This window comes from Lynx canadensis, chromosome B1 (assembly GCF_007474595.2).
Source record: "Lynx canadensis isolate LIC74 chromosome B1, mLynCan4.pri.v2, whole genome shotgun sequence".
In the NCBI taxonomy this organism is placed as follows: domain Eukaryota; kingdom Metazoa; phylum Chordata; class Mammalia; order Carnivora; family Felidae; genus Lynx; species Lynx canadensis.
Window position 1 is genome coordinate 28214075 of NC_044306.2, and position 26839 is coordinate 28240913.

At 39.3% G+C, this 26839-nt stretch overlaps 1 protein-coding gene across 1 annotated transcript in view; it reads right to left on the minus strand.

The window, feature by feature from the left end:
- Positions 1-26495, minus strand: part of PPP2CB (protein phosphatase 2 catalytic subunit beta) — a 34940-nt gene extending 8445 nt beyond the window's left edge. Inside the window, exons 1-3 of the mRNA XM_030312303.1 lie at positions 26317-26495; positions 2713-2922; positions 676-849 (exon numbers count right to left, since the gene is read on the minus strand). Of these exons, the coding sequence (XP_030168163.1) occupies positions 676-849; positions 2713-2922; positions 26317-26418 (486 nt within the window). The 5' untranslated portion in view covers positions 26419-26495. The remainder of the gene's footprint in view (positions 1-675; positions 850-2712; positions 2923-26316) is intronic.
- Positions 26496-26839: the final 344 nt, after the last annotated feature.

Sequence of the window (26839 nt, forward strand, 5' to 3'; positions counted from 1 at the left end):
AAGATATGACCTGAGCCAAAATCAAGAATGCATGTATGAGCTGGGGAGGGGGCAGAGGGGGAGAGAGGGAATTTTAAGGAGACTCCACAGTCAGCATGGAGCCCAAGTAAAGGCTTAATCCCACGACCCTGGGATCATGACCTGAGCCTGATCCTAAATTAAGAGTCAGATGCTCAACCAGCTGAGCTACTCGAGTGCCTGAAAGCATGCCCTTCTTAGTGAGAAGGTCTAATACACAATATTACTTCTTGCAATTACCATGAAAACAGGAATAAAAAGTTAATGGTAGTCAGCAAACTGTGTATGTGTGGAGCTAGTTTTAAAAAACAGCTTTGCTTTACTAGTATTGCACATCAGGGTCTTAAGCATTTATTTATGGTATTTATCTATAACAAAAAAAGCATACTGGCAAATACTTTGGCCAAAATATTTATACATCTGAGAACAACAGGGAAATCTTCTGGTTACAATGTGCATAAAACTTACCCCCAATTCCATATTCTGAAATTTTAATTATAAGGAAAAGCAGAAAAAGCTAAGGAGAGGTGGGTAGCATGTCATGTAAATCTAAACCCTAAATTACTATTAGAAAATCTTAAAAAAACAAAACAAAAAACCAAAAACACAGCTTTTCTTTTATTCCCCCCCCCCCCCACCATATAAGCACATACACACCTGTCCATCTACTAAAGCTGTAAGTGGAAGATAATCAAATAGATCTGTAAAATATTTCCAAACATTGGCATTTCCATACTTTCGTAGACATTCATCATAAAAGCCATATACTTGGGTAATTTGTCGGCTTTCATGGTTTCCTCTCAATATTGTAATGCGCTCTGGATAACGCACCTGGAGGAAAAGCAAAAAAAATTCATGGAATAAAGCATATTGTTACTAGTGTTAATCTTAAGCAAATTTCTGACCTATTTCTTTAAATGGCTCTTTTGTTTGCTATTACATTAAATGCTAATTCTTTTTCAGAGTTAAACACCTTCTCATTCTTTGACTGACCTTTGAAATATTTATGGTCCTTCTTCATTACTATTTATACCACCTTCATTGGAATCTTATTAACTGATATTACTGTTAATAAAATTATATATGATGCTTGGTATTTAATGTCTTCTTCATCCTCAAATAATTACTAGTCTTCTAGGTCTTTCCATACACTACGATATCTTACTGCTAAATGGATACCAAAGGTCAAAGATTTGAACCCAAGACAAACTACTCTATACAGTAACTTGTCTCTCTCCTTTCAATTTTTATTTCCCACGGAAAGACTGTATTGCTAACAAAAACACAAAAATAGGCCCTTCCCAAATCTGGGCAAGATTTCAAATGTATTTAGTCTCCTCTTCATAAAAATACACAGAGACATACCTTATAAGCGTACTATTTAGTTAGGAGTGTGTCTGATAAGAAGTATGAAAAAGCATCAGATTCTGTAAAGCAAATTAACCAAAAAGCTGCATACGCATACTTCAATTTATACGTATTTATTAACTAACCATTATGTGTCCAACATTAAGCTCAGTGTTTAAAAGTAGGTGCCAGGTCCACATAAATGCAATACGTGACTTACACTGTTTAGGGACTAATCTTACTAAGGAGCTATGAGACGTAAATACTACAAGGCAATAAACCACTATGGTAATATAAATTAGGAGTGGAAGAGTAATTTTCCTAGTACTTAAGAGTAGAAGGAACAAGGCTAAAAAAAATGGCTGGAGACTTCAAGAAAAATGTAGGACTTAAGCTGACTCTTGGCAGAAGGGGGTAAGAAATCAGAGTCATCTTGTGGGAAAATCCAATAAGGAAATAATGAAGACGGGCAGAGTGTTTTGAAACTCTCTGATTTGAAATACGGAGTTTAGGGGCGCCTGGGTGGCTCAGTCGGTTAAGCATCTGACTTCAGCTCAGGTCATGATCTCACGGTCCGTGAGTTCGAGCCCCGCGTTGGGCTCTGTGCTGACGGCTCAGAGCCTGGAGCCTGCTTTGGATTCTGTGTCTCCCTCTCTCTCTGACCCTCCCCCATTCATGCTCTGTCTCTCTCTGTCTCAAAAATAAATAAACATTAAAAAAATTAAAAAAAAAAAAAAAAAAAAAAAAAAAGAAATACGGAGTTTATGCTACCAACTACTAGCAAGCAAATTCAAGCTAGACTACAGAAGGCCAGCCAAAGGGTTTGATTCTGTAGGCAACATGGAATCTCTGAAGAGTTTGGGGACAAAAAAGTAACAAGACGAAGTGTTAAATAACATTTAATCTCAAAGCATATGCAAGCAAGGCACATTTGGAGAGGTCAGAAACATTAGATACCACACTTACACTAGCTGAAGCTATGAAGTGATGAAGATACGTATTGTGTGACAGAAAAAAACAGACACAGGAATAACAGACTTCTCAAGGCAAGAATTAAAACAAACTTATACTACCTGACTATGAGGGATACCTGACTAAATAAAAAATGATCCTAAGACTTCAGCTGCGAATTACCAAAGGGAAATGATTTACCAGGAGTAGGCAGGACAAGTTAAATGTTAACATTTTCATTTTTCTCTTTTTTACAAGATGTAAAACCAATGGTTATATTTTAAGGGGCTATAAATTGAATGGATCGTAAAATAGAACAGATGATATGCAATACTGTCATGCTCGTCTTTTGCTGGTTTGAGGCTTGAAAACAAAATTGAATTTCATTAATCATACCTTTAATGCCACAAGAAGAGTCACAGTCTCCACTGAGTAATAGCCCCTGTCTACATAGTCGCCCATGAATAGATAGTTTGTATCTGGTGATTTTCCACCAATTCTAAAGAGTTCCATAAGATCATGGAATTGACCATGCACATCTCCACACACGGTAACAGGACAACGAACCTCTTGCACATTTGATTCTTTTGTTAAAATTTCCTTAGCCTGTTAAAAGAAAATATGGAGAAAAAAGATACCTTAGAAAATCATAAAACTAAAACCACAATGAGACACCACACTACATATACTAGGATAGCTAAATTTCAAAGGTAACAACTGTCTCTGAGGATGCAGAGAAATTGGAACTCTCGCACACTGTTGGTGGGAATGTAAAATGGCACAGCTGCCGTGGAAAAGTCTGGCAGTTCCTCAAAATGTTAAACATAGAATTACCATGTGATCCAGCAATTCTGTTCCTAGACATATACTTGAGAGAAACGAAAACTTAAGTTTACACATGTTCATAGCAGCTTTATTCATAATAGCCAAAAAGTGGAAACTACCCAAATGTCCAGTAAATGATTAGGAGATAAATAAAATATGGTATTGCTCATTTGATGGAGTATCATTCAGCAATAAAAAGTATTGATACAGGCTGTAACTCTGAACATGTTAAGTCCAAGAAGTCAGTCACAAATGGGCATATGTTGTATGACTCTATTTACATGAAATATTCAGAACAGGCAAATATACAGAGACAGAAAGATTAATGGTTGCCTAAGGCTGAAGGATTAGGGGATAAAAGCTAAGAGGTACAGTGTTCCTTTTGTGGGCAATGAAAATGTACTAATGTTGTTCTAATATTGTGGTAATATTTAGTATATCTGCAATACACTAAAAGTCAGTGAGCTGACTGAATTCTGAATGCACTGTATTTATTAGAAATATATCAATAGGAATTCCATCTCAAGAAATCTTTCATTTAAAAAAATAATCTTATTTGCATTTTTTAAAAGGTCAATACAGGGGCGCCTGGGTGGCGCAGTCGGTTAAGCGTCCGACTTCAGCCAGGTCACGATCTCGCGGTCCATGAGTTCGAGCCCCGCGTCAGGCTCTGGGCTGATGGCTCGGAGCCTGGAGCCTGTTTCCGATTCTGTGTCTCCCTCTCTCTCTTCCCCTCCCCCGTTCATGCTCTGTCTCTCTCTGTCCCAAAAATAAATAAACGTTGAAAAAAAAAAATTTAATAAAAGGTCAATACAGAAAAGTTACCAATCATTCAAATGTTTTGTACTTCTTACACCAATTCATAGGCTAACATTCAACTTCCTTATTGCAACTATTTTACATTTGAGTCAAATTAAAACATAGCATTAGTCAGGGCTCCTGGATGGCTCAGTCGGTTAAGTGGTTGCCTTCAGCTCAGGTCATGATTTCACGGTTCAGGAGTTCAAGCCCCGTGTCAGGCACTACACTGACAGCTCGGAGCCTGGAGACTGCTTCGGATTCTGTGTCTCCTTCTGTTCCTCTCCCCTTCTCGCACTCCTGTCTCTCTCTCTCAAAAATAAATAAAGATTAAAAAAAACAAAAACACAGCATTAGAAGGCCTTGAAGGACAGGATTTATATGTAAACCATGGCAAAATACGTAAATAAACAGGCTAAATTAAAGTTCATTAAGTCTCATCTAGCCAGCAACTCTGCCTAATAGAAAAAGAGCCCAGAAACAGAGAAAATTAAAAAGGCCTCTTAAAGTAATAAAACAGATATGATAAAAGTTTATGTACCTCCCTACCAACCTGCCAGAAGAGTCTCTTAGGCCTTCTTTTGGGCCCAGTTACTTAATTATGTGCAAAATTTTAATAAGCTATTTATAGAGTTTCCAGATCTATGGTAGATGAGGAACAGAAAACCATGAAGAATAAGAGGGAAGAACTGGACCAACGAAGACATACAAAGTAAGGCGAAGGTAGAGAAAATGACATGGCAACAAAAGTCAAACACTAAGGATGAAGCTTACAGTAGGACCTGGTAGAGGAGAGCTTAAGACTGTAGGAGAGTAGAATTTTAGGGACAGACATTTCTCTGCCTTGGCAGATGTGATCATCTGAAGAGCATTTAAAAACATGAATTTTCAATGTCTATACAGAAGTTTCTGCTGCTCTGCATCTCTGTCAACGCTTTAACATTCTTGCCAATGGGTCAGAAATAGTATCTTTTAATTTGCAACTCTAACAGGTACACTTTTTTTAAAGTAGCTTTTTATGTTTACTGGTCATTGAATTTTTTTTTTTTTTTTTTTTTTTTGGTGAAATACTACTCACAAAATTAGCTTAATTTTCTATTTGGTTGTTTATATTGTCCCTATAGAGTTGTACCAATTTTTTTTTAATTATGAATATTCACCTTTTATTGGTTTTATGCATTTTAAATATCTTCTCTCAATCTGGGGCTGGTGTTTTTATTTCGCTTCTAGTGTCACTAGTTAAGTTTCTTTTATTGTTTCGAAGACAGCCAAATCTATTTCTTTTCCTCCTTTACAGTTTCTGGTGCTTGGGTCTTGTTTTAGAAATTGTTCTCCACATCTAGGTCCAAAAAGGCACTCCTGTATTTTTTTTTTAAGTAGGCTCCCCACCTAGCACGGAGCCCAACGCTGGGCTTGAACTCACGAGATCAAGACCTGAGCTGAGATGGAGTCTGAACCACCCAGGTCCTACAGCACTCCTGTGTTTTTATCCCAGTTTGCCTTTTCACATTTAACAGATCTTGAACTCAGCTGGAATTTGTTATAACGTAGGGATTCATTTTTTAAAAAAGATTTTCTTTTTAAGTAATTTCTACACCCAAAGTGGGGTTCAAATACACAACCCCAAGATCAAAAGTCACATGCTCTACCGACTGAACCAGCTAGGCGCCTTTGGGAACTTTTTATTTTTCTTAGTGGTTACTCAGCTAGTCCAGCACTATTTATATAGTGCCAGCCTTTTGTAAAGACCAACATTCTGTTTCCTGATTTCTTATTTGTACTGGAAACTGCCCTGTACACTTTCTCAGATTCCTTTATAATTCTTTTTCTTAGGAAGCTGCCTGTCGGGGGGACTGGGTGGCTCAGTCGGTTGAGCATCCAACTTCAGCTCAGGTCATGATCTCGTCATGGCCCATGAGTTCGAGCCCCGCATCAGGCTCTGGGCTGACAGCTTGGAGCCTGGAGCCTGCTTCAGATTCTGTCTCCCTCTCTTTCTGTCCCTCCCCTGCTCATGCTCTCTCTCTCAAAAATAAAATAAAACATTAAAAAATATTTTAAAAAAAGAGAAAAAAAAAAAGGAGCTGCCTGTCTTCTGAACTGTACTGCTGTCATCACTGATGGTACCCTGAGCTGGTTAGAATTTAAGGTGAAGTTGTGGACCTGGTTGGTCCTCATGCTGAGCCCTAACTATGCCAAGTTGCTCCTCTATTTCCAGGCATGGAATGACACATGGTGGGGATGTGGGATCTGGTCTATTGAGCAAGTGCTGAAGGCAGGATGCACAATCCGGAAACAGGTGGGGGTCATCTGGAGTGCACCTTGACCAGTGGGAAGAGAGAGTAAAGAAGGGAAGAGGGAAATAAATTGCCAGCCTGGTTTTTCCTTTCATGGGCTTCTCTGAGGTATGATTTATCTGGACTTGGCAGAAGCTTCACCTCCCAAGGCAATGCATCATATATCACATTGCTTCACAGCTTTCTCACCTGATTTTTGGGCTACCTGGGCTTGTACAGTCCCTGAATAAAGTGTCAGCATCTTAACCTTGCCTCAGATTCCCTTCTCACTGGTCTACTACCCCTGCATCAGTAACAGACTAATTTAATTCTATGAGAAATGATGGTAACAGAACTGAGATGGTAACAGAGAACTTACTCCTTTTATTCAAAATTATTTGGTTTTGGTCCTTTCATTAAACCTGCCATATGAATTTTAAAACTAATTTGTCAAGGCCTATTAAAATTTTGTTGAGATTTTGACTCAAATTGCTCTGAATTTATATATTTGGAGTAGGCATCTTTAGAATATGAAGTTTTTACACTGATAAATATAGTACTGACAATTATTTCAGATCTCCTTTATTCTTCAGTCAAGTTTTTTATTTTTTTATTTTTATTTTTGAGAGAGAGACAGAGTGTGAGCGAGGGAGGGGCAGAGAGCGAGAGCAAAACACAGAATCAGAAGCAGGCTCCAGGCTCTGAGCTGAGGGCACAGAGCCTGACGCGGGGCTTGAACTCACAAGCTGTTGAGATCATGACCTGAGTGCAAGTCGGACGCTTAACTAACTGAACCACCCAGGCACCCCTGGTCAAGTGTCTTTTAATTGTCTAATAATGTCTACTTGTTATTGCAGCTGTCATACATAATCCAAGATAATCTATATTTGATACTGTACTGGGATTTTAAAAATATCTCTTATGCCAGATTTTTACATAATACTCATAACTTAGAATACTTAAAACTTTATTTAAAAATTTTTTTTAAAATTTAGTTTTGAGAGAGAGGGAGAACACAAGTGGAAAAGGGCAGGGAGAGGGAGACAAAGGATCTGAAGAGGGCCCTGCACTGACAGCAGAGCCTAATGTGGGGCTCAAACTCAACAATTTGAGGTCATGACCTGAGCTTAAGTCAGTTGCCCGACTGTGCCACTTAAAATTTTACAGATTCTCTTGGATTTTTCATATACACTCCAGAATGACAATTTTTTTTCCCCTTATAAATCTTGTAATTACTAATGTCTTAGTCTGTTTGGCATTCTACAATAAAAATGCCATAGACTGAGTAGCTTAGAAACAACAGAATTTTACTTCTCACAGTTCTGGAAGCCTAAGAGTAAGATTTCCTAAAACTTAGTAAGATCACACTCCTTTGACTTATAAATATCATCATTTCTTAAGTTAGGGGACATTCTCTTGTCATGACATGGAATCTGCTCTATTTGAATTTCCTATTTCAGAAGTTATAAGGCAATGGGAGATTAAGGAGTACACTTGTGAGAAGCACGAGGTGATGTATGGAACTGGTGAATCATTATATTGTACACCTGAAATTAATATAACACTGTGTTAGACTGGAATTTAAAATTAAAAAAAATTTTAATTACCTGAATTATTTTTAATTATGTTTGTTTTTTTGTTGTTGTCACTTGCATTCCTTGTAGACTGGAATTTAAAATTAAAAAAAATTTTAATTACCTGAATTATTTTTAATTATGTTTGTTTTTTTGTTGTTGTCACTTGCATTCCTTGTGATTACCTTAACTTTCTGGAGGTAGATTTTTTCCTGCTACATCTATTCTGCTTCTTTTGTATTACTACTGATTTTGACCTCAATGCTTCCTAAATCTCTATTCATCTCCTCCTATGCTATCGTTTTTCAAGCTTCTTTTATTTAATCCACATCACTGTCAGTTGTTTTATAATTTGAGCACATTTGGGTAATTTCTTCCTGTTCCTCGGGATAAGGTTTGCTTTTATTTTTACTTTGGGTCTTTTGTACAGTATTTCCCAAGCTATGTTCCATTCTTGCTTTGCTGTAATTTGCTTGCCATGCTGTTCTCACTTTGTGGTTGTCTAAACCTTCTATTTATGCCAATATATTGTAGGTGATTTATTAACTCCCACTCTACCACATGAGACTGGTTTGTTTTCCCCAATGAAACAAGGGTTTAAAGTTTTTTAAAAAAAATTATTTAAATAATCTTGACACCCAACGTGGGGCTCGAACTCATGACTGTGAGATCGAGTTGCACGCTCTTCCAGCTGAGCCAGCCAGGTGCCCCTGAACCACAGGTTTAATGTTGAGGTAGTTAATTTCAATTCTTCTTTATGTAGCCAAGAGAGAAGGTAAGAGGGCTCACAAGAGGGTGTGTGGGGTCTAGAATGCCTACAAACTGCATTTGCTTCTGAGGTTTTTTAGGGCTCACTCCACTCCCATAGGGGTACACTCTCAGACTTTGGACATACTTCCCAGTGTCTTGTCTTAGTTTGGGCAGCCATGACACATTCAGTTCTGTCGCTGTCAGGCCCACCACTCGCTTCCCATTTCTTTCCAATAGCCATTTCCACTATTTCTCAGACAAGAGAGGACCAGATCAAGATCCCACTTAGCTGTCTCTTTTCAGAGACGAGGGATGTCAATGAAAACCCTCTGGGTTTTGCTAGTTTATTCATATGGCTTGGAGTGGCAGGGTACAGTAAGGAGTGGTACTTCATTGTGCCACTTGGTGATCATAGCCCTGGGCTGTGCCTCTTTTTTTAGTTACTGATTATTTCCTGTCCTTTAACTTTGGCTCAGGTCATGATCTCATGCTTCATGAGCTCGAGCCTGGGGTCAGGCTCTGTGCTGACAGCTCAGGGCCTGGAGCTGCTTTGGATTCTGTCTCCCTCTCTCTCTGCCCCTCCCCTGCTCATGCTGTGTGTGTGTGTGTGTGTGTGTGTGTGTGTCTCAAAAATAAATAAAACATTGAAAAAAATATGCTTCTTTGGGGCTCCTGGGTGGCTCAATTGGTTAAGCATCCAACTTTGGCTCAGGTCATGATCTCACGGTTTGTGGGTTCGAGCCCCGTGTCGGGCTCTGTGCTGACAGCTTAGAGCCTGGAGCCTGATTCAGATTCTGTCTCCCTCTCTGTGCCCCTTCCCCCCTCCCCTCTCTCAAAAATAAATAAACATAAAAAATTTTTTTAAAAATGCTTCTTTTCCATCCGTAAGATTGGCAAAAAAGACATTCACTTACTGTTAGCAAGCCTATTCTCATACCCTACTGGTAGGAATGAACATTTATACATCTTCTTTGGAAAACAATGGACAGTAGCTAACAAAATGTAATGTGATCTAAGGCAAAGACTGCTTAACCTCAATAACTAGTCTCCCCTTCCTTCTCCATAATTAAACTAATTATAGTCAAGGTAGCCATGCTCCCAGCTCAAAGACTCTACTTCTCAGCTGCCTTAGTTCAGGCTCCTACAGCAAATACCACAGACTAGATGGCTTCAACAACACAAACTGCTTCCTCACAATTCTGAAGGTTGGAAAGCCCAACACCAAGGTGCCAGCAGATTCAATTCCTGGTGAGGACCTTCATCCTGTTTTGCAGAGGCATGCCTTCTTGCTGTATTCTCACATGGTGGTGAGAGAGTGAGAGGGAGAGAGAGGGAGGGAGGGAGAGAAGGAGGGAAGTCATCTCTCCAGAGTCTCTTCTAAATAAGGGCTCTAATCCCATTCATGGGAGCTTTACCTTCATGACCTAACTACCTCTCAAAGGCCCCCTCTCCAAAAACCATCACATTGGTAATTAGGCTTCATCTATAAATTTTGGGGGGGACACAAATAGTCCATAGCACCAGCCTCTATGTAGCTACAGATAGCAACGAGACTAAGTTCTGGTCAGTGAGATGTAAGAAGTGTTATGTGGGAACCAGAAAATTTCCTTAAGGAAATGAAGGCATGTCCTTCATCACTCTCCATCCTGTTTCCTGGAATGCTTTATGGGATGGCTGGAACTTCAAAAACCACCTCAGACCACAAGGACAAGAGCTGCTCCCTGGTAACAGGAGAAGAGAGTGCTGGAAGATGTGGCAAAGCTGAAAAAACACCCACAAAGATATAGTCACTTCCTAATCACCAAAACCTGTGAATATTATCCTCGCATGAAAAAGATGTGATTGTGGATTCTGACAGGAGGAGCTTATCCTAGATTATCACAACAGGCATAATGAGGCAGAGGGAGTTTTGGACGGACAGACAAGCGCACGCACACACACCCTCATGTGAAGATAGAGGCAGAATGAAGTGATGCAGCCAAGGAATGTCACCAGCCACCAGAAGCTGTTAAGAGGCAAGGGACAGATTCTCTCAGAGCTTCCAGAGGGTGTGTGGCCCTGCTGACACCTTGATTTTGAACCTCTGGCTTCCAGAGCTGTGAGATAATATATTTCTGCTGTTTTAAGCCACCCAGTTTGTAATATTTTGTTACAGCAGCCACAGAAAAATAATACGGCAAGTGTCTATGGTTTCCTAGTAACTTTGTAGGGCTACCGTATCACCTCCAGATATGCCTATATATAAGAAAAATATAAACTGCTACTTTGGTTAAACGCTTTTTTTGGGTTTTTTGTTACACATATGAAACCTAATGCTAATATTGATATAAAGGGCATTTGATATATAAACGAAAAAGATAAGTCCTAAACCTACTTCATGATCACCTATTAAAATAAGGAAAACGGTCTAGGAACTCCACTCCAAGAAGCTGTTTGGCCAATTTTTAAGTGTTAGGTTCTCCAAATAGCTGGTTTAGATCACAAGGGCAAAATACTTATAGCAAAGTCAGCCAAGTCCTGTCAAACCACTAACGCATCAGGGAAGCAGGGGTGTAGAGAAGGAAATTCCTCAATAGAAGAACTGAGTTTACAAAAGCCAAATCCCAAAGTCAACAGGATCCCATAAAACAGCTGAAGATTGAGAAAACAATCAGAAGACCTTCAAAAGCAACATAACCTCCTGCAATGTAACTATCAACTGGAAAAAAAAAAAAAAAAGGTCAATGGCAACAGGCTTAAAATGAGAAAATCATTGTCATTTACTCAGCAAGCAAAAACTTGCTTTTCAAGTAAACAGGAGCAAGTAACCAAGATTTTGCAGAGTTAAAGAAAATCCTCAAGTCATATAACATTAGTAATTTAACAAGCTAATCACAAGTACAAATCTACTAAAGGAAACATTACCAAAAACAGGAAAAGTTATTTAACATTTGTAACTGCATAGGACAACAGTTGTTAAGATGATAATCCATTCACTTTGATGTATACCATACACAGCAATCACCTGACACATCAAAATACTCCTGAAGAGTAATGTTCATGTATACATGTAACACACATTTGTGAAGTGTGTGTTGTAGGCCAGGCACCAGAGATAAAAAGAGGAACAGGTAAACCCTCTGGCATCAACAGGCTGGTTTAGATGGGCTGCACCAAACAAAATAAAAATTTCTCATACAAAAAGATAAAAGGAGAAGCCTGGGAAAATATTTATAGCACACAAGATAACAGAAACATACTGACATCTATCATCTAAAGATATCTGGAGAACAAACTATGTCTTAAAAAATCACTAACTGGTAGTCAACATTAAGAGGTCATAGTTTTGAGACACCCTAAGAAACTATACAACAGTGTCTGGGAATATAAGTCTCTGAATTAGCCATCTTTGTTTGAACTGTTAAATGGAAGAGGGCTTGTAACTATTTTTATAGTAATGGACTTAAATGTAATTTATACTTTTCTGTATTTTATCAAAAAGTTATTTAAGTCTAGGTAAAGAGATTTTGGGAATATTGATGGCTTTCATACTTTTAAGACTTGTGTGGTGTCTGGGTGGCTCAGTCGGATGAGTGTCCGACTCTTGATTTCAAGCTCAGGTCATGATCTCAGGGTCATGGTATCGAGCCCTGTATTGGGCTCCTTCCTGAATGCCTGCTTAAGATTTTCTCTCTTCCCCCTCTACCCCTCTCCCCTTCTCGCACACGCTCAAATTAAACAAAAACAAAAAAAAATGTTCCAAGACGTGTAATATTGAAACTATGTTGAAGAAACTAATATTGCGACTATGTTGAAGAAACTTTATCTTTTAATATTTCAGCGTTAATTGCTAATAAAGTATCAATCATACAACCCACATAAAGAAAAGCTCTTTTTGGAACTTAAATTTTAAGAGTATAAAGGGGTCAGGAAACTAAAAAGTTTAACAAAATCTCTATGTTAATGCTTCTGTTGTTGACCCACATGTAAGATGAAAGACAGAGATCATGTAAGGGTAAGCAGGTTCACATTTCTACAAAGACATGTTTCCCATTCACTTCAACTTGTTTTCAGTGACTATTAGTGTCCTATTAACTAATCATAAGGACTGATGTTAGAATATGTAAAACAAATTGCAATGCAAGTTTGCATACACATTGTAGGAATCACAAAGTCTATCTCCAGATTCATCTATGCCAATTGGATGCACTTAGCCCAGACTTTTAATTTGAAGTGACTCTAAGCAGTAGGGACAATAGCAAGTTCTATTCCAAAAGAGCCATTCTTTGTTAATTTCTACAAAATTTCCAAGCTAAGTTCTCCAGCTTTCCTTTTTTTTTTTAAAGTTTATTTACTTTTGATAGAGAGAGACAGAGACAGAGAGAATCCCAAGTAAGGCTCCTCACTGTCATCTCAGAGCCTGACACAGGGCCTGATCCCATGAACCATGAGAACATGACCTGAGCTGAAATCAAGAATCAAATGCTTAACCGACTGAGACACTCAGGCGCCCCTCTCCAGGTTTCCTTTTGATTCTAGGCTACCAAATATTGTTTCTGCTTACATTAGCCTGGTAGGCCTTCCCAAGAGTTATGAACAATGTAGCCCATGTTTTTTCTTCTCTTTGCCTATAGTTAGTTAGAGATTATATGTATAGAAATCTTTCAGGAAATAGGGACTCCCCTTCTGGTTCAAATCTGTGTAACCTTATATACTTTTCGTGATCTTGGGGTTGTGAGTTCGATCCCCATGGTGGGTGCAGGGATTAACTTAAAAAATATGCAGTCTTCCTTCCACATGTATAATGTGGAAATAGCTATCCTTTTGCAAACTGATATTCTTTAGGGGTTGATTTTTAGCTGTGTGGTAAGTACATTATTTTATAATCATTATAATACTGAAATTATCCCTTTTGGCAGTGGGGGCGGGGGGGAGAATACAAACTGGGTTTATTTTTGTCACATTAAGAAGAAGCCTGGAGGTAGGCATCCTGGACTGGTGCAGCTTCTCAAGGGTCACCAGGACAGCAGACTCTTTCCACCTACCTTGTGATCTGCAGTGAACACAACTGTCAACTCATGGTCACAAACTGGTGGTGCAACTCTAGTCACTGTATCTGGTGCCCTATTTCAGCAAGAAGGCAAAGGGACAAAAGACTAAAGAGTACATGCTGGCCTAGTCTATCTATCTTAGAAAACTTTCTCAGAAGTCCCACTCAGCCACTCTGCTACAGCTCACTGGCTGAGACACACGTTCCCTGCAGCCCCAATCCATCACTGGCATGCAAACAGAATGAGGGTAGAGTCACTAAAAGGTGTAATTCCAATTACAACTGAAGGAAATTTTAAATTATCAATCATCTCCTACATGGGTCTGACAAACAGCTCAAAAATGTCTAAAATCACAAATGAAAGAAACTTTAACCAACTTTACTCCACAAGACAGCTTCCCAATTATGTTCAGGAAAAGAAAAATCAAACTGAACAGCACAAATCATTAGAAGGTTCATTCGGAGCTGATGTCTTCTATTTATTACTATTATTTAAAAAATAAAAAAACAACACTCAACTGATGGTTCCAACTCTGAAAAATTCTGCTTGATATGCAACCCTTATCACTTACTGTCTTACTTTAAATATAGAAATAAAAAGCACCAAAATACAAGTATTATCTAAGTCAATTGTTCTTTTAAGGATATACGGTTATCTTAACCCAGCACAGGTTTCACAAAACTACCTGGTGAGTTAAGATATGATATAGAATGTATCTATGTTTCACAATAATACAGCAATACTCTGTCTACACTACATAGTAGTGAAGAAAGTACTTCTCAGGACAGTGTGATATCCATCCCACCTCTCAGTTTTAATCTCCATTGTATAGATCCCCTGATGTTTTAAACACTCTTGATTTTTAACTCACACCCTTTCTTTCAGGATTCCTGGCTCACCAAGTGATATTATTGTAAGATCACTTTGACTTGCCTACAGGGAAATCATGTGCTGGACTGGCAGAAGTATACAGTTCACCTGATATTTAAAATTCTCCATGTAAAAACCTTTGTGTGTCAGGGCCCCCCCAAACCATCCCCAGGTTTCCTGGTGGTTCACAGGTTCACAAAGAAGACCAACAGAACTCAATTATATAGTCACACTTATGGCTAGATTTTATTACAACATAAGGATACGAAGTGAACTCAGGGAAGGGAAAAGGCACATGGGGGCAAAGTCCTGAGTAAATCAGGCACAAGCTTCCAAGAGTCCTCTCCCAGGGGAGTCTCAGAGTACACTGAATGCCTGCAGCAATGAGCTGTGACAAGAAGTGTGAAATGCTGTCTACCAGAGAAGCTCATTAGACTCCGTGCTCAAGATCCGTAATTGGGAGTTGGTCACACAGGCACCCTCTTGCCAAGCATATACCAAAGTGAGGAAAGCACGTGCTCAGCATAAATCATACTGTTTGCATACAAAGTTTAGGCACAGGTGAGCCATTCGTAATGGGATGGTGGCAACCCTTCCTAAATTCAAGTTCCCAGACTCCATACAAGGGCAACCCTGAAATGAGGCCTTTCTACAGATAGTGGTCTCAGGACTGCTATGTCGACTCTTTTTATACACCTGTGATTGCATATGTAATTCTCATGATTTTTTTTTAAGTTTATTTATTTTGAAAGAAAGAGCACGCGCAAGCAGGGGAGGGGCAGAGAGAGACAGGCAGACAGACAGAATCTCCAGCAGGCTCCACACTGCCTGAGCGCAGAACCCAATGCAGGGCTTGAAGCCACGAACCTGTGAGACCATGACCTGAGCCAAAATAAAGAGTCTTAATAAAGATGCTTAACCAAATGAGCCACCCAGGCGCCAACCCCCCCCCCCCCACGAGTGATTTTTAATATGATTTAACACCCAAACTTTAATATCTCTAGGACACAGATAAGACCAAGTTTAAACCTGTAAAGTGAAGGACTGTGGGGATGGTAAATGCCACTTGGCAGGAAGCTGTTACTGCTGCATGGAATGCTGTATACCCATCCATTTAAACTGGTTTCCTTTCTCACCCATTTAAGACATGTTCTTTCTTGCTGCTATGAACCAAATCTATCTTAGGAAGAGAACTGAGAAAACAAAAATTTGGGAATGATGTTTATATAAAATAGGAGGAAAAAAATATTTTCCCTCCTACCCATGTTTTAGGAATGCATAGTATGTAAATGTACTAAAATCTCCCCTGCCCAACAGGTGAAATTCTATTTCTGTTTTTGTGCTGGTGCCCATCACCAGACCCATATTAATGAAAAGCTACTGTATTTGGTTTTGGCAGAGTCAGTATGCAAATTTTCTTTCCCCTCTATTTACACATAAATAATTTGCTCTAAAACATAGGTAAATTCATCTTAAGGCTACAGAACAGACTGATCTATGAAAGAGATGAGATTAAATGAAGTTAAAAATCCTACAGACCTAAGTTAATATAAGCAGGGTGCCTGTCCTCCTATAGTTCCAAGATTCTTCCATAAATGACATCTGACCTATTTTTTATTCAAACATATAGTACTATATTAGTACATACAGTACTATATTAGTTTCAGGGGTACAATAGAATGATTCAACAATTCTACACATCTCTCAATGTTCAAGGTACTCTTAGTCCCCTTTATCTATTTCACCCATGCCCTTACCCCATCCATCCCTCTGGTAATTATCACTTTTTAAAAAAAAAAAAAAAAATCTTTTTTTATGGTTTATTTTTGAGAGACAGAGCACAAGTGGGGGAAGAGCAGACAGAAAGGAGGACACAGAATCTGAACCGGGCTCCAGGCTCTGAGCTGTCAGCACAGAGCCCGATGTGGGGCTCAAACCCACAAACTGTGAGATCGTGACCTTAAGCCGGTCGGACACTTAACTGAGTCACCCAGGCACCCATCTGTTATCTGTATTTAAGAGTCTGTTTTTGTCTCTTTTGGTTGTTGTTTCTTAAATTCCACATACGAGTGAAATCATATGGTATTTGTTTTTCTCTTATTTCACTTAGCATTATACCCTCTAGGTCCATTCATATTGTTGCAAATGGCAAGATTTCATTCTTTTTTATGGCTGGGTAATATTGCATTGCATATATACCATACATCTTCTTTATCCATTCATCTATTGATGGGATACTTCAGCTGCTTCCATGTTTTGGCTATTATAAATGATGCTGCAATAAATATAGGGGTGCATATATCTTTTTGAATTAGTGTTTCTGTTTTCGTTGGATAAATATTCAATAGTGGAATTACTGGATCATATGATCATTCTATTTTTAATTTTTTGAGGAAACTTCATACTGTTTTCCACAGTGGTTGCATCAATTTACCTTCTCACCAAGAGTGCACAAGGGTTCCTTTTTCTCCACATCCTCACCAACACTTGCTATTTCTTGTGTTTTTGACTTTAGCCATATAGTTACAAGCTTCTTCCATAAATGATAAATGACAGCTGACTTTTTTTTAAATACAAGGAAATGAACTTTTCCTTTCAGCTCAGCAACAGTCAATCTGTCTGTTTGCCAAGCAATTTCAAGCCTGGAAACACATATAAAAATAAGTCATATACTCTGTTGAAATAAAAAGAATGAGTTATGTATATGCGTATAGGTCATGATATATTGTTCAGTAAAAAAAGTTTTACGATGTTATATCTATGATCCCATTTTAATAATAACATTATACCAAAAACACTCCCCTCCCCAACAGATGTTTTTTGCCTCTCAAGAACAAGGTCTGGAAAACTATGTTTGTCTTTGAGGTAGGAAGGCAGTGGTTGGGGAAGGTGGGTGCAACAGTGAAGAGCATTTGTGTTCTTTTCCCTACATTTCTGTGTTAAAATTTTTAAAAAGTCCTTTTTAAATCTGAAAAATAAAATTTTAAACTTCAAAAAAAAAATCCAGATGGCACGAACTTAATTATAAAAACAACCAGGGAGCTATATCCATATGATACAAATTTATTCAGCCAATAAAAGGAATGAAGTACTGATATGTGCTACAACATGGAAGAATCTTGAAAATTTTATGCTAACTGAAAAAAGCCAGACACAAAAGACTACATATTGCATGATTTCATTTATATAAAATATCTAGAATAGAGACATTTTATAGAGACAACCTATAGAGAAAGTAAATTAGTGGCTGCCAAGGGATGGGGGAAGGGTGAAATGGGGAGTAACTGCTAATGGGCACAGAGTTTCTTTTTTGGGGTGACGAAAATGTATCAAATACTGCTGTAGCCCAATGGGGTTAGAAAAAAATTATTTAGTGGATATGAATCCTACCCCAATAATTTCTCTTTAATACAGGCAATTCTCACTTTGTATTAGTTCCTATATGCATGAATTTCAGTCAGCATGGTTTAGTTAAATTAGGCCCCCAATAACAAGGTTCAAATTTAAGTTACCACAGTATATTTACTGTAATTAAAAATTCTGCTGCTAGGGCACCTGGGTGGCTTAGTCGGTTAAGCAGCCAACTCTTGATTTCAGGGTCGTGAGTTCAAGCCTCATGCTGGGCTCTGCACTGGGTGTGAAGCCTACTTAAAAAAAAAAAATTTTTTTTTGCAGGGTGCCTGGGTGGCTCAGTCAGTTAAGCGTCCAAGTTGATTTCGGTCATGATGTCATGGTATGTGGGTTCAAGCTCTGTTTTGGGCTCTTTGCTGACAGTGTGGGACTTGGGACTTTCTCTCTCTCTGACCCTCCCCTGCTCATGTGCTCTCTCCCTCTCTCTCAAAATAAATAAACTTTATTATTTTTTGCTGCTGGTATACAAGTTACTATATAAGCAAGAGGTGCAGCATCACGATCAATAACAATCACATCACTTCTTTCAAAACTTTTAGGGATGGGTCATAGCACATTTGTTATTAGGTTTACACCCAGAGAGCAAAATGTACAGCTATGTTGCCTCCTTATCGTCTAGCAATAAACTCATGTGACATTTTACAAAAATGGATACTCAAAAAGAGGGATTTGGTCAACAATGATGAAACTGCAGCAAAGAAATGAAAAGTGGTAAAACTCAAAATGAAATTCAAATAAAAAATATATCAAAGAAATGGCTGTCTATGAGATATGGATACTGCTGCTGCTGGAGAGGCTCTAAATACGCAGCTAGAAAATAAATAGTGACATAAATAAATAAGGAAACTTATTGACATATATGAAGAAAGTGGTTGTGATGAGAATGAATATATCCCAGAGGAAGTGATGCTGGCAAAAATCTCAGTAAAGAAGCTCTCAGAGACATCTTGCAACATGGAAAACACAAAGGAAAAAATGTTGGTAGCTGATCCAAACTTAAGGTAGAGGCGCTTGGGTGGCTCAACTGGTTAAGCATCTGACTCTTGATTTGAGCTCATGTCATGATCTCAGTCTGTGAGTCTGAGCCCCACGTCAGGCTCTGTGCTGACAGTGTGGAGGCTGCTTTGGATTCTCTCTCCCCCTCTCTCTGCCCTTCCCCCACTCACTCGATCTCTCAAAAATAAACATTTTTAAAAAATGCAGGGACACCTGGGTGGTTCAGTCAGTTAAACATCCCACTTTGGCTCAGGTCATGATCTCATGGTTTGTGGGTTTGAGCCCCACATGGGGCTGTCTGCTGTCTGGAGCCTGCTTTGGATCCTCTGAGCCTCACCCCCTTCTCCCAAAATAAATAAATTTAAAAAAATACATATTTTTTTTAAATGCAGATTTTTGGACATGCCAAAACATAATCAGTTTCTGGGATGGAATTAAGGAATCTGAATTTTTTTCTTTTCCGAGTGTTTCTTATGTACAAAGTTTAAGGAAAAGCTGAACCATCTGACTACACAAAAACGCTAAAATGTCCAGTAAAAATTACAAGAATAGGGAAAGAATATTTTAAACATTAAATGGTCAACATTCTGCATTTTCAGTTTACAGAATCCAGAAAAGAAAATGTTATGAAATTACAACAAAGAACATACCAACTCAATTTGTAGGAAAATACCTCATATCCTACACACTCTAAGATTCTGATAAATCTACCCATGTTTTCTTCATGTATTTTGGCATTATTTTCCCCCTAATTATTTATTACAAGTTCTTGTCACCTAAAATTTGTTACGAAGTAAAAATCTGTATATGTTAAGAACCTTCCCCAAAGAGAGGCCTGGCATCTGCTCTTGACTACTGAGAAGTGACTGTTAAGCCCCAGAATGTCCTGCTTCATGAGAGTGTCTTTGCCTGGGGGCTGTGACCACTGGACGGTCTAACAAGGTGATTCACAATGAGGGCTTTGGGTGACCTGGTGCCAGTTCTGCCTCTGGAGACAAGACATCAGGCCCTCCTGAACTCTGCCCTGTGTGTCTCTTCCCTTGGCTGATTTTAATCTGTACTCTTTCCCTGCAATCACGAGTACATTCTGCGAGGCCTTCCTGTGAATTACTGAACCCGAGAGAGTGGCTGTGGAACCCACAGGACGTGTAACTGGTGTCAAAAACGAGGGTAGTCTTGGGAATGTGCCCTCTAACTCCTGCAACACACTTTCAGATCACAAAAGTAAATCATCTAATGAATAATTTGCTAGGCTTTCTCTGACTAGTCTGTTCAAAGAGCCTCCTAAGCTCAAGTCCATCACTCTCTTCTATCCTCTGCTTTTCTTCCTACCAAGAATCACCGTCTGGCATTCTATTAAATCTGTTTATCATCAGTCTCCTCTTCTGTTCACAGCTGAATCTCCAGCACTTTGAACAGCGTCTGGCACACAGGAGTGCAACTAAAATTTGCTGAATCTATGGTATAAAAAATACAATGCCAGCATTTATTCGACCATTCTTTTCTTTTCTTTCTCATTTCTCGAAGAAGTGTCTCTATTGCTACTAAAGCAAAGGCAAGACTGCAGAGCCAACTCTGCTCCTTATCTGGGTCGTGTGGGAAATCTTTCAAAAGTAGAAGACACTTTGTAAGTATTTTCCTCTCTAGAAATGAAAAGAGAAAAATTAAAGAATAGGCTACATATTACTTTGGCACATTAAAAAAATTACATGCTAAAAAGTCACTTCAAAAAATATTTCATATAAGATGGAAGAGGTGAGGGTACGATCTCACCTTCCCATCCTATTCCCAAAATAAAATGACCGCCTTTGTATAAAATATTATTTAACAGATCTTCAATGGAACTTTGCATGCTTTCATTGTGCTATATCACAATGCCATTGTAGTGCAAGTCACTTATCTTAGACTGTACCTCAAGATTATCATTTAACTCTTGCTCAAAAAAGGGCAGTTTGCAAGGCATAATCAACTGTCCCAGACTATAAGAGACAGCAAACCAAGTCTAGGCTTGAGCTCCCCACCATTCCCTAGAAAAGAAACCAAATCTGTAACAAACTGACCTCATTCCCTAGATTAATATGGTCATTAAAGAAATTTAGACTTGAAAAGATACAAGAAGCATAGACAAGATTTAATCATTAGTAAAGGAATAGTCTGGAAGAAAATATTTCTTTATATAAGTTATTTTAAAGAAGCAAGATTAGCATCACATTTAACTATGTTTACATCAAGAAGAATCAGTATAAAGGAATCACTTCAAAACAAAATTCCTATTTAAAGTAGACTCAAATTCTTACACGCAATAGATTACATCTATGATTTTAATGCCATTCTTAGAACAACTAAGTTCAGAAAACAGATACACTTTAAAACACAGCAATTGTTTTGGCATTAATTTTATCTTCAACTTCTGGTATTTGGTTTCCTTTTACCAAAGAAGGACTTCATTCAGCAAGTCCCTCATAGTATTTATCCTGAAGAAAAGACTGTGAAGAAAAAATTCATACAGGCTCTTCACATTAGAATAAAAGGCACCTACTACAAAGAAAACTATTCCATGCGAAAAAAATATGTAATGTAGACATCTTCATTTTATCTACCTACAGAGATGATTTTACACATCATATAGAGTTGAGAAATGAACTGATTTTAAAAAGTCTGCTTTCTAATCATTAGCATTTCGTGCTAGTCTAGTTTGGTTTAGTTTCTTTACCTGCCTGCTATGAGAGGCTGGCTTAGATAAGCATGGAAAATGACTGGTTCGGTCAGCAAAATTGGGTTTTAACCTCATAGTCCACTGTAATGAGGTCATTCTGTGTTACAGTTAGAAGGGAAGGAGCTACTTTCTACATCACTGTATTTTAGACTCTATCAAATGGACCACCAGAGCTTAAGAGAAGTTAAAATGAAGCACCAGTTAGGCTTTCTGATTAAGACCACTAAGACCACTATTTTTTAGCTACAACCTATCAAAGAAAAAAGTAATCCAAGAAATTTTTCTTGCTCACAAAAATCATTCATTTTTATGAGACTCTAATCTTCATTAAGATGGTTTTAAGCATTCAGGAATTTAAGCACACTATTTCACATTAATGAGGTAAGTAATATCCTAATGATATTTCTGTTTATTTCAAGGCTGAGGCCACAACCCAGAAACATATCCATTAGTTTAACATAAGATTTACATATTTACACTCCTACACAAACCTCAAAAAAAAAAAAAAAAGCTTATTTATTTTGAGAGAGGGAGGGGCAGAGAGGGAGAGAGAGAATTTCAAGGAGGCTCCCTGCTCTCAGTACAGAGCCTGTTCTCTGTGGGGCTCGATTTCACAAATGGTGAGATCATGACCTGAGCCAAAACCAAGAGTCCGAAATTTAACCTACTGAGCCACCCAGGTGCCCCAAGCCTCAAAATTTTTCTAAGTAGGCACTTTGTAATCATCAGAATAAAGATCTGCTAGCACACAGCTAAATCTCCTTACCTACTTACAGTATCATTGCCCGGGTTCTTCAGTATAAAATAAAGCTTACTGGGTGAAAGAGCCTAAAAAGTTTCTCTTCCTGAGATGCTACCAAGAATTAAATATAGTTCTAGTCACACAATGTCCTGAACAGCGCCAGACTGGCTCTCCAGGCATACTATCTTTTAAAATTACTGTACACACTGCTGTTGCAGAAATGAATCACAGAAACTGATTCTCTATGCACATTAGTCAAATTTGCAATTAGCTTCAAAAGATGGACTGTTAATTTAAGAGCTAGTCCTCTCAGAAGATGTACCTTACTATTTTATGCAAATAATTTTCTTTCTATACAAAAATGAACCTGGAAGGCCAGACCACATTTTTTGTAGTTCTTCCCCATTTGGCACTGGATGGCCTTACTTTTGGATAGATGGATCTTACTTTTGCCATTCTCTCAAAATAGGGCTTTTACCAGTCCCACTTTGGTTTCAATTTCAGCTGACTCCTTCAGTGTTTAGGCAACCTGCATTAGAACAGGAATTTAATTTTGAGGGAAAAAAATCACCACTATATAAAGCAATGTCCTATAGAGTATTTTCATTAGACTCCAAAAGATTCCTATTAAAAAACAAAAAACAAAAAACCATGTAGTCACAAAGAATTGAACCAAAAGATGGTCTGTATAACTAGGTTTAACATTTTATTTTTCTTTTATATTCCTTCTTTATGCCTGCCATTCTTGACCTGGACAGGTAGAGGAAGTACTAAGTAGACCAGGCAAGGAGTTTAAAGTCACTTCACAAAATTGTTACTAATTCTAGTACTTTGTGCTTCAGATAACAGAGACTACATGAAATACAGAAACTATATTTTTCAGGGTTATACAACCACTACACATAAAACCTCACATCAACACAGTCACATCAACACAGCTATTTAATTTGCATCTTTTCCCAAAAGAAAATGAGATGACAGATTTAAAACGCGGTAAAACGGGGGCACCTGGGTGGCTCAGTCAGTTAAGCTTCTGACTTCGACTTAGGTCACCATCTATCTCACAGTTAGTGAGTTCAAGCCCTGGTTGGGAGCCTGCTTCGGATTCTCTGTCTCCCTCTCTGTGTGCTCTCTCAAAAATAAACATTAAAAAAATAAATAAAAAATAAAACAAGATAAAATGGCTATTTTTACTTGGCTTTTTCTAAGATTCACTCACTGAGGGCTTCTTGCTTGTCAGTACTTTATCTGTGGTATCTTTAGAAAAATTTTTTTAATGTTTATTATTTATTTTTGAGAGAGAGAGAGAGAGAGAGAGAGAGAGAGCACACGCAAGCAGGGGAGGGTCAAAGAGAGAGAGAGAGAGAATGAATCTGAAGCAGGCTCCAGGCTCTGAGCTGTCAGCACAGAGCCCAACGCGGGGCTAAAACCCACAAACCGTGAGATCATGACCTGAGCTGAAGTCGGACGCTCAACCAACTGAGCCACCCAAGGCGCCCCTATCCGGGTAGTATTTTAATGTTACTCTTGTCTTACAAAAAAGGAATTAGAGGTGCAATGAGACTGGGTTTAAACTCAGATATGCTGACTACCAGAGTTCATTGTAAGTAAATAGCACACCTGTCAGGAAAAAGAATGTTAGGGGTAGAGATATAAAGTGGAAACCAAAGACTAAGGTTAGAAGACAGAATACATATGCCACCAAGAAATACCACAGTGGCCATGAGAGGGTTGTAAAACTAAGCATTGCTCAAAAGGGTGGTGAGAAAGAAATACTATATTACACTTCTCCAGTCCATTGGCAATTCCACCTAAGGGGTAGAGGCCACAGATAAAAGGCTGGGTTATTTTCACTTAAAAATTCACGTTTAGTGGATATGAGCTTTTTTTTTTTTTTTTTTTTTTTTTTTTTTTTTAAGTAGTGGGGTAGCTAGGTGGCTCAGTCAGTTAAGCATCTGACTTTTAATTTCGGGTCAGATCACGATCTCATGGTTCATGGGATTGAGCCCCACACTGGGCTCGTGACGACAGCATGGAGCCTGCTTGGGTTTCTCTGTCTCCCTCTCTCCCAGCCCTCCCCCTCTTGCCCATGTGCTATCTCTCAAAATAAAAAAAAATTAAAAAGAGTGAGGAATTTATAAGCTTAAATATACCTATAAGGTCCTAGAGATCTGTAGTCCAATTTATTTAAGTGCTGAAGTACAAATAATCTCTCTTAACAAATACAGAAAACTTCCTCAGATGATTAAGACTGAAGCGTGATTGAGGGGTGCCTGGCTGGCTCAGGGGGAGCCTGTGGCTCTTGATCTCGGGGTGGTGAGTTGGAGCCCCACGTTGCATGTAGAAATTACTTAAATGATAAAATAAAATAAAGTGACTTAAGTGTGCTTGGGAAGTGGTACAATACTCTTCTCTATAAACGTATCTTAAAATTATTTTAGTCAAAGGGAAAAACTGATTCAACACCAACTCTGTTCACAACTTCAAGTCTGAATCTAATACTCACAGCAGGGTTAACCGACTCAACTAATTTCAAAACTAGGTATTTCAAAATTGAAGGTTGACACTAGGCCTTGAGAGAGCAATTTAAAATGGAAATTTTAAGACTCATGAAATTATAGATTATCAAATAAGAAAACAATGTCGACTTGAAGCTATAAGTAATGTTTGTTTCAGAAAGAAAAAAAAAAACACCACTGGGTTGGCAGTTCTATTTACAGAAATTCTCCCGTGTTAAGAGTTATAATTATTTAATACATAACAGTCCTTGGCAACCTTACTTGTTAAAAACACTGTTCTAGATTATTAGCTATTACTCCTCCATCCGTAAGTTGCATAATTTTAAGAGTGCCCTATTATTTTCTTCTTCAATGCATTTCTGAGGCGTCCTGATTTCCAAACAAAATGATCAAACAACTCTTACAGATTATGCCTTAAAAATACAAACCCCACAGCAGTTAAGAATAAATAACTTTGTTACTCTTTCCTATAGGACTTTTTCTACATAAAAACGTGTGAAAATTTAGTCTCGACTATAAAAACTGAGTAAGAAAAATCCCAGACTTTAAAATGGAGAGTGCGAAATGATCCCAGTGGTTAAGAAAACAATGGATACAGAATTCTGAAAGTTGCCCAAGATCACTCAATCAAGAACAACTGTCAGCAGTTAACCACCTGCATATTTTATTATTCTTTGGGATAGGGGGAAAACAAAACAAAAAACAAACCCAAATACTTTAGATAGAATAGAAACGGAAATAACTTTTTGAAAAGGGTTATTGTGCACCAAAACACGTTCCCATTTATCATTTCAAGTAATCACCGTTGCCAAACTTAAGACATGCTGTCTTGTTTTTGACAATAAACATTTTGCTTCCAAGGCCACTCAGTTCGAAGACCAGTCACCATCTGTTTCAACCACAGTCAACCTCTATTTAAAACATCAGCCCGCCATTACAGCCATCCCTCCACAAACAAACGCGTGACACATCCCAGGTTAGTGATTTTTTTGAAGGCCCTGATTCACCTGAGAAAATTCCTACGTCTACTAAAAAGTTCATTAATAGTAATAACATCCAGGTTAACTTTCCGTGCATTTTCAAATGAGATTGCATTAATTTGCCTGCATTCTAAAGCGCCGAGATCGCCAGTCCCCACGTGAAACGTTAGGGTCAGTAATCCCCAGAAGAGCGGCGGTGACCCCAATAAAATCTAGGGCGTGGATTCCTGATGCCACGTTTCCCCGCCCATCTCCACCGGACTCCTTAGGCCAGCGAAGTGAGCTTCCGGATGGGGCCCTAGGGTGGGCCCAGAGGAGAGGTGGAGCCCGGGGAGGCCCCCTGAAGCTAGGTCATGGAATGGCCCGTCCCGCCGCCCGGGTGGACGTCCCAGCCGGGAGACGCAGCCCGACGGGGACCCGGACCGGCTACGCGGGGCACAGGGCGGACAGGCCCGGGAGGGGAGGGGCCGCCCCCACCCAGACAAACGCTCCCACATTTCTTCTTTTTTCTCTTACCTTTTCGCACAGCGTCCGCACTTGGTTCTCGTTAAGCTGTTTACATTCGTTCAGCTGCTCGACCCACTGGTCGAGCTCCTTGGTGAACGCCTTGTCGTCCATGGCGGCCCGATCCCCCTTCCCTGCCGCCTCCCTCCCCCCTCCCCGCCCCTACCCACCCCTACCCCGGGCGCCGCTCCCCTCTCTCGCTGCCGACGCCGCCGCCAGCTCCCAGCGGGAGAGGAGGGAGCCGGGGAGGGTGGCTGCGGGCCCCTCGCCCCGCCCAAGGCCAGCGGGCGGCTCCGGGAGCAGGGCCTCGAGACCCTCGCCCGCCCGGCTGCGCGCCCCGCGAGTCGGTGGAGGGCGAGGGAAGTTTAGGGGGGAGTGAGGCGCGGGTCTTCGGCGCAACACCCTACAGAGGCTAACCACCCGCCGCCTCACCCGCCCGCCCGCTTCTCCCGGCTCTTTCGCCCCCTCTCTCGCTCTTTCTCTCCCCTCCCTCTGGGTTTCCGTCATCGCCTGGGCATTTCCGCCGGGAACAGGC